Source organism: Seriola aureovittata, chromosome 21 (assembly GCF_021018895.1).
Source record: "Seriola aureovittata isolate HTS-2021-v1 ecotype China chromosome 21, ASM2101889v1, whole genome shotgun sequence".
Classification (NCBI taxonomy): domain Eukaryota; kingdom Metazoa; phylum Chordata; class Actinopteri; order Carangiformes; family Carangidae; genus Seriola; species Seriola aureovittata.
The window spans coordinates 17,789,880-17,805,847 of NC_079384.1; the positions used below are offsets into that span (position 1 = coordinate 17,789,880).

General features: G+C 39.0%; 1 protein-coding gene across 1 annotated transcript; it reads left to right on the forward strand.

The window, feature by feature from the left end:
- The first annotated feature begins 658 nt into the window (after positions 1-658).
- Positions 659-15,332, forward strand: adam8b (ADAM metallopeptidase domain 8b). The gene is made up of 23 exons (XM_056365841.1): positions 659-786; positions 1,665-1,771; positions 2,083-2,156; positions 2,283-2,358; positions 2,822-2,898; positions 3,355-3,571; positions 3,942-4,007; positions 4,092-4,154; positions 4,252-4,421; positions 4,510-4,591; positions 4,692-4,834; positions 5,715-5,901; positions 6,304-6,393; positions 7,047-7,245; positions 8,624-8,726; positions 8,868-9,033; positions 9,119-9,199; positions 9,307-9,391; positions 11,230-11,350; positions 11,440-11,599; positions 11,742-11,789; positions 12,672-12,722; positions 13,452-15,332. The coding sequence occupies exons 1-23, from the start codon at positions 750-752 to the stop codon at positions 13,578-13,580; spliced, it is 2,532 nt and encodes an 843-aa protein (XP_056221816.1). The 5' UTR covers positions 659-749; the 3' UTR covers positions 13,581-15,332.
- Positions 15,333-15,968: the final 636 nt, after the last annotated feature.

Sequence of the window (15,968 nt, forward strand, 5' to 3'; positions counted from 1 at the left end):
GTGGCTCTTGACCTCTGCATTTGACTGCTGGCCATGTACCTCCAAGTTCTTCCTTGTACAAACCACAATGCAAAAAAGAAACTAAATAAATTGATGTAGACTTTCAATTTTAACTTAAATTATGTCTTTTCAGTGTTTAAGGTGGTATTATTTAGTAATGCGCTTAATCGTTGTCATTTCTCACTGGCAGGAAATCCACGTCAAGTTAACCAGAGACATACCGGAAATGTAAAGAGACCGACTTCAAAATAAAAGCGCGGAACTGTTGTCAAAATGCAGTACAAGTACAGTAATTGATAAACAGTTTGTATTTCCCAATATGGTAATTATAAGTGTGTATACTTTTATTGTATAAGAAAGATATGCTTGTTTGAAGCCAAAATGAGTTCATTTCTGCGCTTCTTTAACGGATAATTTATGGGTTTTTATAGACATTATAAGGCTAAATCAGACTCCGTTGACAAAACGGTAATTTTACCTAACATTGCCTGTTAATTACGTTTTATAGAAACAGTTTACATTTGTGACCCTTGATATGAAATATGTTATGCTAACGGAAGTGGGGCTTTACGTATTTACTTTCGTCGTAGCTCACTTGGCCGTTTTTTCCGGTAAAATCTGTGAGGCAACGATAAGCGTTAACCGGAGGCGGAGCTTCAGCGGAAGAGCTGGCAGTGATGATGCCCGGTAGAGTAACAAGCAATGAGCGGCGGTAGATTAGAGGCGGTGGCCGGACAGAGCACTTCGTGATGGGAGACAAGATGTTGTCGCTGTGGCTGACGTGGGGTATGTATTTAACTTTAATCATTATTATTATTATTATTATTATGGAACATTTGTTTAGGTAGACTGATTAGAACAAGGTGCTTTAACAGTAAAAAAAAGCGAAGGATGTTTGACAGAAAAATTGTTATTAATGTTCATCCTCGCATTATAACGACATAAACTGCATTTTAAAGTTTGAATTTAGTGTAAAACTGCACGAAAAGTCTTTTTTGTTAAGACATGTGTTCGCTATAAAGACTGTCATAAATCAGGGAGTGTCGATGATTGTAATGCAGGATAAAACACAGTTCATTCCAGGGTGTCTCCAGCTCTTAAAGTCTTAAAAACTTTCAAAATCATTAAAAGGTCTTAAATATTTTTTGTGTCCTGCTGTAGACAGTAACATTAGATATAACTATGTGTACAGTATAGTAAGAACTGCCTGTAAAATCCTCAGTGCTATTGTTCACGACCCTCTGACCTTATGTAAAATTCACACGTGGACCTTGAGTTAATTCGTTATTTTTAAATTAATAATAATCCATCCATCCATCAATTTTTTGCTGCTCCTCCAAGTCATGTTTAATGATTAATTAATGATATTATTAGGAATTATTATTGGGGACATTCTGGCAATAATGTGATATAAATGTAAAAGAAACAATGCACTTGGTGAATAACGCAAGGCTTTATCATCTCTGCTGATTTTACTTTTAAACTTTATATGGTTGCAAAATATGTATTACATTACGTTATTATTAAAATACATTCTATGTGTATTAAAATGTCTTAAAAAGTCTTAAATTTAACTTGGCGAAGCTGCAGAAACCCTGTAATCCAGACGGTGTGTATATTGTACAAAGATATTTAGTATAAAGGGTGCTGTTTGTTGTGTGTAGTGTGCTTCATGCAGAGCTCTGGGTTGCTGTCTCATGTGGAGCAATATGAGGTGGTCAGACCTCAGAGACTGCAGGAGAGGCAGAGGAGGAGCCTGAAGGAAAACCAGGTGACTACGCCTCACCTGTACATCATTCAGCATTGGAAACACAACAAAGACTCCTCATTAAATACTAAATTTATAGTTGAAATTGGCAGTGGTGGAACGCAACAAAGTGCGTCAACTCATGTTCTGTTCTCAAGTTCAATATTTACATTTCAGAGAGAAACATCAAAGTTTTGACTATACTACATCTATCAGACAGTCATTAGTTTCTATTGTCTGACTAATACTGGATTTGTAAAGATATGTCAATATTAGAGAGTTTGCAAGTCTGATAATGATATATTGCCATGTGACTGATGGACAATCTTCTGCAGCTTTACCCTGATAAGGTGCAGTATGAGCTGGCCATTGAAGGGAGGAACCACACTATTTATCTGGAAAAAAACAGGTACACTATTTTTTTTAAATAGATTTTTTTTAAATTATCATTTCAGATCCAGATCCACAAATTTGTATTATAATATTTGAAAATATGAAACATCTTCTCTTGTTGTATTATTATTGTATTTTATAGTAATCTTATTGGGAGAGGCTACACTGAAACTCACTATTCAGAATATGGGAAACGAGTGACGACATCACCAAGTGAGGTAAGATTTTACTACATTTGAACTTACATCAGATGAATTAAAGAAAGACAAATTACCTCACCAGTCACTCAGTTCTGGTGTAGAACAGAATAGAATAGATTAGTTGAAAGTGATGGTTGATAGTCTGGAAATTCTATGTTTTTCTTTATTTTCTGAGATTTTATATTTAAAGAAATTTAATTAATCGATAATGTAAATGAACGTTAATCTTTTGAAAGTTTTGAAAACAAGAAGACAAAAAAAACATTTGATCCCATCTTCTAGCAATTATATTTATACCTTTGTGTCTGTAATTTAATCCCTAATGTTTGATTTTTTCTATTTAATGTGTCAGATTTATCATTTATATGAGCTTATGTATATTTAGCTTTATTATAAAACCATAGTGTACATTGTAAATTTTTCACACTGACATTATGTGTGTAAGTGAATCAAACGTGATAAAATCCTTATTTCCACCCAGGAGCACTGCTATTACCACGGCCATGTTGAAGGCGTGGTGGACTCTTCGGTCAGTGTGGGGATCTGTTCGGGCATTAGGTAAGAAAATCAGGATATTTTCACATCTTTAACTTCTTACTTGTTATTTTCCTCTTACATTAACTCCAGTGAAAGTTTCTTAAATGTTTGTGAAATGTGTTGCTTCATGATATTAAGTAATCAATCAGTTTTTCATGTGTTTTTGAAGCCTTTGATTGTTTAGTCTCTCTACTGCGCTTTTATTTCCTTTAATGAATTTGAGTCATTGTTAATATTGGGACCATTACTGCTCTGTGTCTGCACTATATCTGTATCTCTTGTCTTTTATTGTTTATTTTTATTGATTTTATTTTCCTGTTTATTGTGTTTTTAAATGTTCTACATTTCTTTGCCTTTGCACGTTTGAAATCTGCCATACAAGAAATTGTAAAGAGCACACCAGTGGATAAAGCCATTTCCATTTGTATACAGAATCACATTTGTGTTAATAAGTGTTCTTACTCCCTGTATTCGCAGTGGCTTTGTGAGAGCCCGGCAGCAGGTTTACCTGATCGAGCCTCTGGGACAGTCTGACGACGGGGACCATGCAGTTTACAGACGGGAACACCTGAAGATCAGCGGCAATCCCAGCTGTGGCTCCTCGTCCAACACCACCATGCTCTACGACCACGACCAGGACCAGAACCAGGACCGTGGCCCTCAGCTCGCTGGGCTCTTTAGGTCCAAAGCATGGGTAGGCCACCAATTCTGCGCAGTGGAAACATGTGAACACACACTGTTAATCATTAACTTATAAGTTGATATGGTGAACCTGTCAGCAAACAGCTGTCCAGCAGAGCAACATTAGCATTCATTTAGAGTCATGCTTGTGTCTTTCTGATGAATCTAAGTCCAGTATAAACACTATAATATTGATTATAGTGTTAAAGTGTGATAGTGAATATAAAGGCTTAAATCAACATAAAAACTCTGAAATGACTGATGATGAAGCGACTCATAGATGCCGAATAACGCATTTGCATGTTTCATTAAAATGTTTTTCATGCTGACATTGATTACTATGTGAGTATTAGTATGAAGTTTGTTCCTCTTATTCTTTTTAGAAAACTAAATCCGTCACAAGTGTGCAGAGGTTTGTCGAGCTGTACGTGGTGGTTGACAACACTGAGGTAAATATTCATTTAAAGTCTTTTTACAGCTTTCGTTTCACTGCTACATAAATCTGATCATGTTTGTCTCTGCTCTTCCTCCAGTATAAACGATATGGAAGTGAGACTAAATCCCGTATCCTCGGAGTCATAAATCACGTAGACAAGGTAATTTTTTTTTTCACTCATGTTGTGTAAGCTGTTCGCCTGGCAGTGAGCCATCTGCGCTCTTAGCTGACAGCAGCGTCTCCTCTTCTGCCTGCAGCTGTATCGACCTCTGAACATCCGCGTCATGCTGGTGGGGCTGGAGATCTGGACGAACAGAGACTACATCAACGTTGACCTTAATTCGGAGATGACCCTGGACAACTTCCTCAAATGGCGCCAGGATGATCTTCTGAAGAGGATCAAACACGACAACGCTCAGTTTGTGACGTGAGGATCGGTTGTGGAAAATTGGTGCAGGTGTTAAACACAGTAATGCTGCCAGTTTGACCTGATGTGAGATTCTTGTCTTCAACAGTGGCAAAGATTTCGACAAAGATACAGTTGGACTGGCAAATAAGTTCGCCATATGTACGGAGAACTCAGGTGGAGTCAATCAGGTGTGACGGACATCTTCTAACTTACATTCATCCTTTAATAACAGCAGGGGAAGTGAGTCCATGGGTATTTTACAGGAACACTTCTGCATTTCTCTCCCAGGATCACCATGACAACGCGATAGGCCTCGCTTCCACCATTGCTCATGAGATGGGACATAACTTTGGTTTGTCCCATGATGCCGTGGGCTGCATGTGTGGCCCATTTTACAGCAGTGGGAACTGTGTAATGGCAGAAAAGCTCAGGTAAGGATGGGATGCTGTTACTTACAAAGGGCATTTATTTCTCCTGCAAGATACCAAGAATGTTTTGATGATTTTTTTTGTGTTGCATGTTGGGAAGGATCATATTTCAGCTAGAAAAGCATGTGGACACCTTGGTATGGGCTAGACTCCTTAGTTCTAATGAAGGGAAACTTTAACACCACAACATAAAATGATATTTTGAACCATTGGTTCTCAAAGTGGGGTCCAGGGACCCCCAGGGGTCCTTGAGGGGGTTCCTAAGGGTCCCAAACAAAAAGGGGAAGAATTTATTTTCACTGTACTTCCATCCATAAGTAACACAATGACAGAATGTGAGACTATTTGGTGATGGGTTTCAAACACATTCTGTAATAAAACATCTAAAAGCAAAAATCTTATCAGATGGTTTCCACAGTCTAATGTGTGTCAGTGTAGGGTCCTTTCAGAACAACTGTTTTAGACAATATTGTTCTTCCAACTTTTACTGTGTTTGGCTCTTTGCTGTTTCACAACAATACTCCCATGCACAAAGCCAGCTCCATAAAGAAAGAAATGGTTTTCCCAGTTAGCTGTGGAAGATCTTGCCTGGCCCCGACCTCAGCTGTGAACCAGACTAATCATCCAGCATCAGTGTTGGACCTCACTAATGCTCCTGTGGCGGAAAAGAGCAAATCCCTGCAGCTAGGTTAAACATCTGGTGGAAAGTCTGAAACCAGAAGAGTGGAGGCTGTTACAGCATGTAATATAATGTTAGGGTTGTCCAGTTACTTTTGGCCATGAAGTGTTTACAGTGTTTTAGCTCTACTTTAAATTAAAATCACAACACTGACCGGTGTTCAGGGAATCTTCTACATCATTGAATCTCCTTGCTCGTCTTCAGGACAGGAAGTCAAGCGTTCCCGGAGTTCTTCAGCAGCTGCAGCGTGGACCAGCTCGCTGAGTTCATGGAGCGAGCTCAGCCCAGCTGTTTGGGTAAACCCAGCCCCGTTAAGACCATCGTTGTGGGCCCTCGCTGCGGCAACGCCCTGCTGGACCCTGGAGAGGAGTGCGACTGTGGCACCGTGGAGGTAAAACTTTTAGTAAAGGCTGTTTGTAGCAGATTAGTCATTTTTAATGACCTTGGAAAGTTTTAAATATATCCTTTGGTGAAGGAAGATGCCATGTGGGTTTTCTGCTGTAGCTGACTGGTGTGGTTTCCTGTGTGAGGTTACAAATAATAAAAGAGAGGGCAGCAGCGATCTCCTGCACGCTAAGCTGGAGTTTGGCCTCAAACAGTGAAAATACTTTTCCTGTGCGCTAATGTCTTATCAGGCAACATCTTGGCAGACATGCTGCTTGTGTGGGAGATTTAAATCTGAGCTGTTAACACAGGGGACCTATCAGGGGAGAAGTGGATATACACACACACACACACACACACACACACACACACACGACACAACTGATAAAAATGTTTGTTTTGTTTCTAGGAATGCAAGAATCCTTGTTGCGACGCCTCTACGTGTCGCCTGACTGAAGGATCCCAGTGTGCTCATGGACAGTGTTGTGACAACTGTCAGGTACTTCAGCTCCATTACTCAGCTGCCTGTAATGTAGCTGTGAAAGTGGGATTCTTTTACTTTGTTGGGACCAAACCAAGACTTAAGAATCTCCAGCTATGCTAGCTGTTCTTTAAGACTATAATCCTGGAACCATGAATGTCTGTAGAAGAAATTAATTTGAGCCAATCCGTGCAGATGTTGAGATAATTCACAGGATAAATGAAAAGCTACATCACCAGAGTCATTAGGATTCATCCACTGGGGAACCAAAAGTATCTGAACCAGATTTCATGACAATCCATTGAATAGTTGTTGAGATTATTTCAGTCAGACCACAGTGCAGGCCACAGAGGTCAATCACACTCACCCTGGCTAATAACTGTGGGCGTGTTAATGACATCAAGAGAAGGTTACTATATAAAATTACACTGAAAGAGCAGCAGCTTAATAATAACAGGAAACAGAGAATGATATCCGGCTGTTTCCATGAACCATAACTCACCACATCCTTCCTCAAATGACAGGTTTCAAGGCCTAGAAGAGGTGGTGCAAGTCATGAAGCACCAGAGAAATACACAAGATAATTACACACACTGTTGCACAAACATCTACTTCAACTTCAACTCTTCTTTGTTCTCATGGTATCATGGGAAATGTGCTTTGACCCACAGTTCAAAGCTACTGGAAGTGTGTGCAGGAAGTCAGCCAGCGACTGTGACCTGCCTGAATACTGCACCGGTGTGTCGGAGGACTGTCCCGAGGACAGCTTTGAGATGAACGGCAAACCCTGCTACGACCAAGTGCAGGGCTACTGCTACAACGGCCAGTGTCCCACGCATGAGAAGCACTGCTGGAGGCTGTTCGGACCAGGTACGCTCAACACACTGACTTAAAAAGAAGAAAGGAAACAAGCAAACAAACAAAAAAACAGATGAAGAGTAAGATATGATACAACTACAAATACTGAGGTAGTGGGTCAGAATCATGGCTTTTTAAATGTGAATTATTATTTTCATCTACTAAATCAAAATGATGAGATGTCAGAATTCTGACTTCATAAAACAAAAAGTCCAAATTTGGACATTTAAAAAATATATGTTTATTATTTTGCTGTATACCCAGAATGCAAACTTACAAAAGAAGAATAAGGAGAAACAATAAATAAATAAATGAAAAAAAAAAAAAACACAAACAAACACAGCATATCATACATCACCACAGTAGCCACAGTAACAATTAAATTAAGTGCAAGGTAGTGTTTCTTTTATATACATATTACAGTACAAGGGAAACTGAATTTACAGCATGGGACTTTATATTGGACTCAACACATTAATTCTTACCCTGACAGAATTTTTAAATGATTTTTTGAGGCACCGTATGCCTTTATTACCCAGTCCACAGTGGAGAGATGACAGGAAGTAAAGGGAAGTTAAATGGGGAATGACATGTAGCAAAGATTCCTGGTCAGACTTGAATGAATGACGTTGTGTTCGCGGTTGTACATCAGTCGTCACTATCTCAGTATTATCTAGCGTTCCAATTTTTTTATCTGGATTTTCTTTTCCTGGCATTAGTGGGCTTCCATAGCAACCCACCAACCACTAGCTGCGTTTCCATCGTGGTTTTGCGCAACATAGAAGCGATTTTTTTTCTCGCAAAGTCGACAAAACACAATCGCAAATTGTCTGTGTTTCCATTGGGTGGTGTTGTACGAATAAAGCTGGGTTAGTATTCTAATTCAACGTGACAACGGATTTGCAGCATCTGCCTCTCATGGCCTGATGCAGCAGGCGCCAACACCAGAATGCAAAAAGTGTTTCCGATTAAATCTTGACAGATATTGCTCTGTTGAATAGTCTGAAAAACCACCTCATGCGAGTGTTTACATTTTTTGCGACATTCAAGTTTTTTTTGACATCCATGTATTTCCATTTCTCGTTTTTTAAGTTCGCTATTTCAAATTGAGCATTAAGCAGGTTAACGGAAATGCACCTATTACAAACTCGTGCTGTGCAGCCAAAAATCGTTAAAACCCACAAAACTTTATATTAAATTCTCTGACTAATTCTATTATAATTACATTTTGATATAAAAGGTCAAAATAATGACTCAGTATTTCATAATTTGAACTCACCTTGAGAATTTTTTATTTTTTTCATCCCTAACTTTTCATGTACTTTTTTTCTTCTCTCCAGCAAATACTTCAACAATAACAATGAATGATGAATCTTCTTTCTGTCCTCAGGGACCATAGTTGGGCCAGATATGTGTTTCGACCTGAACAAACGAGGCGAGGAAGGTGCCAACTGCGGGAGGAACAAATTCGGCTACACCCCCTGTACTGCACAGTATGTATCAGGAACAGTGCCAGTACTGAAAAGTAGTAAAGTCTGTCATGAAACACATGACATTTTGTATGTTTAAGGATAGTTTTTATGATTGTGCAAATGTTTCATCAACTTATTTCATTTATTTTTATTTTTCTGTAGGAATTTAAAGTGTGGATCTATATTTTGTGGAGGAGGGGGCGAGTCCATCACAGGTAAAAGAGCAGCCTACACTGTGTATGGCATTGAATGTAAACTAGCCGTGGACGACGACAAGACCAGAAACATTGACATGGTGCCTAAAGGAACCAAATGTGGAGCTAATAAGGTAAAACATTTATCAGAGAGACACATTACATACAATTTTCTGACAATGTTGGATGTGTGGCTCAGACTCACTCATGTGTGCGCAGGTCTGCCTTGACAACAGATGTGTGGAGGTATCAGTTTATGGGAAAAAGGAGGATTGTGCAAAGAAATGCAACAATAACGGGGTGAGTGGATTAGAATATACAGCCAGCTGTTTCACATTTCTGGATCAAAGTGCAGCTCCAAGTGCTTAACTCATGTCTAAATGAATTTTATTGCATTTTATCTTTAGGTGTGTAATCACAAGAAAGAGTGCCACTGTAACCCCGGCTGGGCTCCACCTTACTGTGACATCCAGTACGCAGATTTACCTCCAGGTACAGAACAATTCACTGCATCTGATTTCATGACAGTCAATGTGCAAATTGAAACTTTTTGGATTTGGCTGCTAAATACAAAAACTTGTATCGGTCTGAAGTGAAGGTCAGCTCTCAGTGAGTGGTAAAGACAAAAACAGGTCACACCTGCTCATTGAATCATTCTTCCAGTAAGAAAAAACAGGAATGATTCACTATGAGTGATCTCCTTCTCTCAGCCTTGACCTAATCCTTTGTTAATGATATATCTTCAACTTTTCCACCACAAAAACCCTATAATCATCTTTGTCTTGATTCAAGTTCAAACTAGACTACGCTGTGTATCAAATGATTAAACCTTGGCTCTTTTTTTTTTTTAAACAAAATGCTATATGTTTTTCCACAAGGAGCTGATGACTACAATGGAAAAATTTATTTTTTCTCAAAACGTGAAAATGGAGTTCACCAAGTGATTCAGTTCTCACAGTAAACCAACCAAAAAGCCAAACAAAGAGGGAAGAGCAGAGTTAAACACATAGCAGAGAGTTGTGCAATACCCCTGCACAGCTTGTACAACATGTTTTTTAACTTTCACCAGAACAAAGAAAATAATGAAAGCTGTATTGAAACACAATTTTCACAAATTATGGTGAAATCTGGAAGTCAACATGAGGACAGCACGACAGAAAGAGAGAACGACTATAGACTAACTGAAGCTGCATCACTCTCTTTCACTCCTGTGTTTGTGCAGAGGTCAGTCTTTGCTGAGGCATTGTGCAATTTTGGCCTGATCATTGTTTGTTATTTACTGCGGGGAAAAAAAGGAATCACACACAATTTATTTTAAACATAATAACAAAAATATTTTTTACATTATTAGATAGACTAGAAACCTTTCTTGTTATTACAACATATGACTGTTTTCCTATCAGGGCTGCAACTAACAATTATTATCATTATTCATTTATTGTTTGGTCTAAAAATAAATGGCAGAAACATTTTCCCAGTCTTTGTTGATGTCATATAATGTCTCATCTATGTTTGACCAACAGTCCAAAACCGAAATATTTAATTCGCAATTATATAAAACAGAGGAAACAGCAAATGCTCACATTGGAGAAGCTGCAACCAGAGCATTTGTGGCTTTTTTGCTGAAAAAAATCTCTTCAACGATTGCTCTATTATCAAAATAGTTGCAGATTTATTTTCTGTCGATCAACTAATTGATTGGTGCGGCTTTACTTACTGTATTATGAAAGTTTTCCACAAACTCAGCATCGCATTAAAAACAAGCTTCCCCTTGTTATAACATGAGCTTCTAAGAAAAAGATGCCTGAAGAGACGCCATAGCCCAAAGTAATTTTCTCTTTTTAGAAACCGAGCAAATATTTTGTGGTTGTGGTGACAGCAATAAGTTGTGGTCGTTCAGAGACTCTAATTCCTCATTTCATTTCACCCCAGGGGTCCTTAAGGGGGTTCCTGGAGGTCCCCAGGAAAAAGGGGAATAATTATTTTTCACTATAATTCCTATTCTTTACTATTTTGGTTATAGGTTTCAAACACTTTCTGTAAATGTAATACAGATTCTAATAGTGGGACAAAATGTTATCGAATGAGGGTCCGTGGTCTAATTTGTGTCACTTTACATCCACTTTTTGTTGAGACATTTCAGTCTGGACCAAAGTGGTGGATCAAGTGGCCGTTATTTCTGTCCCCAGAGCCATGATGCTAGCATGCTTAACAAAAAACAACTTCTAAAGATTATAATCAGGCACACTGTGTAAATGTGTCTTTTTTCCACATAAAAATTAATTCAAAGCTACCTACAATATACAGCATCTCCCCATCTCTGCCTGCAGGTCAGACTGGGATAATAGCTGGTGTGTGTGCAGCTCTCTCCATCCTTCTGGTGATCACTGTGGTGATTGCAGGGCTGATGTGCTGTAAGAAGGACAACATGGACAACTACAGCTCCAAAAGGTTTTTTTCTCTTTCTGTCTCTTGTGTTTCATATCCGGCTCTGTTTTAGTCTTTCACTTCCCGGCTGAATACATTTTTCGTGCTTACAGGAAAGTGCACTCAGCTCCGGGCAAGTTGAACCCGATGTTCCAGGAGCCGAGTGTGAAGGAAAGGCCTCAGATCAGTCATCCTACTTTTATGGAATCGACAGCAACACAAGCCTGTGCTCCTCTGATTGTTACTGTGCCTCCCAGCAGGCCGGCTCCACAGGTACAGACAGCAGCCATACACAGTCAATTAGTCATGGAAATCTGTGTCAGACATCAATGAGTTAATTATGTGCAGGAAGGTTACAGCGAGGTATTTACACTGTACTGTAATAGTTATAGTTATAAGTGCCTTTTCTTTCCAGCCACCAAGTAAAGTGTCTTCAGGGTCGTCTACCTCACAACCTGAGCCAGTAAGCCATTTTCTTTTTCTAAGACGACCTGATCTACTACATAATGCAAACTGAGGATCGCATTCAGAGTTGGCCTCAAAAGTCTCATTAAATAATACATAGAGAAAGTTAACTGTATCAGACCTGTGGAGCGCAGCACTGATGTTATTCTGTTTTTCTTTTTCTCAACAAATCCCATGAAAAGACCAAAACCAACCATGTGGTCCTCACGCTCTGTCTCAGACTCAAGCTGGTTGGTTCCTACTCAACGTTTCTTGTACAACAGAGATGTATAGTTTAATTTCCAAAGATGTTCGGTAATTCCCTGAAAAAGCCAGACACTGAGCAACATTTGCTAAACTCTACCCACAAGAGGAAATAGTGTTGTTTGTTAGGGACTATTTTCTGCTGTGTATTAATACACATTTGGAACTCTGGAAATTTTTTGCTACTCAGACAATATCCGATTAGTTCATTGCTGGTTTTGGTCTTTTTATGGATTTTATCGACAAAAAGAAAAATACAGAACAGACTCATTAGACTTTAACTCCACGTCTGTGCAGCTCACTGAGTAAATTAGAAGATGAGAAGATGCAAATAAACATCTATTAGTCGCCTCTAATGTGTTCAGATTGACTTCACGGATAATACGTCTCTGTGATATTAGGTGAGATTTGGATACTCACCAATTTCACAATTCAAGTGAATGTGGACATATTTGTGACAGTCATGGATCATGTTAATAATTCTGAGATTTCAATCTGGATTTTGGAGAACAGGTAACTCATGCACGTCTGTTTTGAGGCAAAAGGTTTCCTCTGAATATGACCCTGAGTATTTGCACTAGTGTGTTTAAAGTGGAAAACCAAACAAATGTTTCAATGACTACTTCTTCTTCTTCAGACAACACCTCAACCTCCAGCTAAACCTTTACCACCTCTGTATAAACCACAGGTGAGTCATACCTACAGTTCTCTCCAGTCTCTTTGTAAATGATTAGTCAAACAACAGATGTTGTTTGATATCGGAAGTAGTGTAGTTTTAGGAGTTTATTTGTGATACGAGATTTTTGTTTTTTTAATCTTTAATCTTATATGTGTGAATGAAAATATGGTCAGAACTAAGTTCACCATCTTCCATTTGTTTCATTTCTTTGCTGAAGTCGTCTCTGACCTGAAGATGTTTGAGGAAGTAAGGTTCTTTAAGGTTATAGGTGTTTGAAATACGAAGCCATTATCACTAAGTGTTGTGCAGTGAGCTGTTACACCTTCATGTCACAAATGCCTGATCTACATATCAAGACCCGGGGACTTAACCGTTGCATCATATGCTATCCGTTTCACTATTCTTGCCTGCAAGGTGAGACCTATTGGAGGCCTTAAATCAAACCCTGAAAGCTACTTTGGTTTATTTATGTATTTATTTTGAAAAGTTCTTTATCTGCCTCTTTAAAGTTGGTTCTTGTGCTCCTGTAACATGTGAGTGTTCCCTCCAGGGATCATTAAAGTCTTATCTTAAAGCTGCAGTCCCATTTTCTGTCATGGGTTACACTGATAAACTTTTTATGGGACTGAATAAAATTCCAGCAAAATGAAATATTAAAACACTGTCTCCAAAGAGGATTAGCAGTGACAACTTCACTTGTATAAATCTGTCTCAATTATCATCTTGTTTCCTTTCCAGCACAAGGCAGCTAAACCAAATCCTCCTCCTGTACCTCCAGTCAAGCCCAGTCCTCCTCCAGCAGCCAGAATCAAGCCCTGCACTCCTCCACTACCCCCAGTGAAGCCACAAGTCCACAGACTCACATGAAATTCTCATTAAAGATATCAAGTTTAACCAAAGCAGAAGACATCAGCCTGTAGTTGTATGTATAGAAAGAGAGCGATCCTCGCCGGGATCAGAGCGCTAAGTCACGGAGGAGTTTGGAAAAGTTGACTCTTCAAAGCCTTTAAAGATGTCAAGCGTGACAAGGCTTCGCTGACCGAGTCTGTCTTTGATGACTCAATACCAACAGCTTTAGCTGCTGTGGAAAAGTGATTTTTTTTTTTAAGGGGTGGGGGGGTTGGGGGGGGGGTTGGGGGCTTTTCCCTTGAAATGAGCGTAACGTTGAGTGGTCTCTTTGCACTTTTATAAGTGTGAGCAAAATGGTGCTCACATGAAAATGTACTTTTTAAAATATTTATATTATGTTTGCAAAAGGAACTGTATGAAAATTATTGGTGGGAGATTGTACTTAGTTACTGAAGAGAGGCTAGCTCGAACATGTGATCACAACTTGTTCCTGCTGCTCTCAAGTGGCCAAAAATCAGTTATGCAGGTTCAACACGTTACGTTATTTATAGATAATAGAGGGGAGGGTGTTGCAGTTTTATTCTTAGCCAAGGTGAAGGGTCTATTTGAAATTTTAACTTTAAGTATAGCTTAATTTATTTATGTCTTTAATCCTTACGCACAACAGGTTGTATTACCTTTTGTGTGAAATGATGACATCAGCATTATACAATTCATACAGCTCTACAGCAGCATGAGTTGTCTCATTGTTTTGTCGCTACCACTATTGCTATTGTGTAATTTTATTGTTGCATGTTCAACTAGAATGGACGGCGCATACCTCTGCCAAGGCCAAACAGTCCTACACATGTCTGATTATTATCTGGATCTGCACCTAACTGCACAGACCCAGAGATCTCAACATCATCAATGACTCTTGATTTGTTCAAGACATCAAGACCCAAACATTATTTCCTGAGTAAAAACCAACCCCTATCTCGTAATGTTAAGGAAAGTGATTAAAAATTCCCTGGATCGTTCCACCTAGTTTGGCGCTAATTTGTGCAGTATTTTCCGCACAATCCTGCTGACAAACAAACAAACAAACAAACACGGGACATGACATGGGTGGAAACAACCTCCTTGATGGAGGTAGTAAAGCTGGGGAGGGCTGCTGAAGCCCCGACCCCATCCTGATAATTTTCATACAGTCCCTAAAGTGTTTCCAAAGCCAGTTTGCGCCTTCTTCAAGGTTAATTTCGTATCTCTTTGTACTCTACTTGAAAACGTATGAATGGTACACACAGCATGGGAGGCTTTGCACAGTTCAGATGACCTGTGTGTCTTTCTGTGATTCAGCTTGAAACATTTAGATGCTCCTTTGTTTGTTTCCAGTCCCAGTCGGGGTGTATGACAGAGCCTCGAGGAGCAGTTGATTTTTTTTTTACTGCACTGACATTTTTCAAGGGCAACAGTCACAGGGTTTATACCTTTACGGTTAAATTGTAAATCAGTAGTTTATCACTGATTGGTCTTAAAATTCAAAATATCAGTTGGCATGATCATGATTGTTTTTTTTAATGTCACATATAATTGACTGAATGTAAAAACTAATGAAAAGCCTTATGTTGCAACAAATAAAGTGCACCTTATTACTAGTAAAATGAGATGATCAGGTTGCATCAGCAGATTCCGCAATCGGTGTGAAGTGAAACATGATTGACATTTTTATCTGCTGTGTTTTTCAGAAGTTCATTATTGCATAATGATTAAAACTTACATTTTTCTCAATGGAGTGTGGTGCGTTTACTTCTCTGTGCTGTTTTTGTCTCTTTATTAACCCACCGAGCAGCTCTGCTATTGTTCTCCTCGACAACGCTCTGCATCAGCTCACAGTTAATCTATATATATATATTGGTCTCCGGTGGAGAGCTGAAGGAAACGGGCTGAGAAGCAGCAGTGAGTCAGAGCTCTGCAGCCAGACTCACACCTCCCATCATGTGGATTTCCTGCTCAGGCCTCTTAAACAGTGGGACACAAAAGGTTAATGGGTTTTGTTTTGTTTCCAGTTCAACACAGACTCAATGTTCTCGTGGGAAACAATGAATAAGTGAATTAGCTAGAATCCAGTCAGCGTAACTCTGTGTATAAGCAATGATGGTCGGTCCAACAACTATGTCATGGATTACTATGAAATTTTGTACAAACATTCATGATCCTCAGAGAATGAATAGTTAAGACTTTGGTGATTCCATGAATCTTTAAGTATCAGTTTAGTTTAAAATGAATGAGTGTTTAGTGCTTGTTAAAACATTTTAGCATGGTAACATGCCAAACTAAAATAATGAACATGGTAAGCATTATACCTGCTAAAAATCTGCATGTCAGCACTGTTAACATTGGCATTTACCCAAGTGCCCAAGAAGC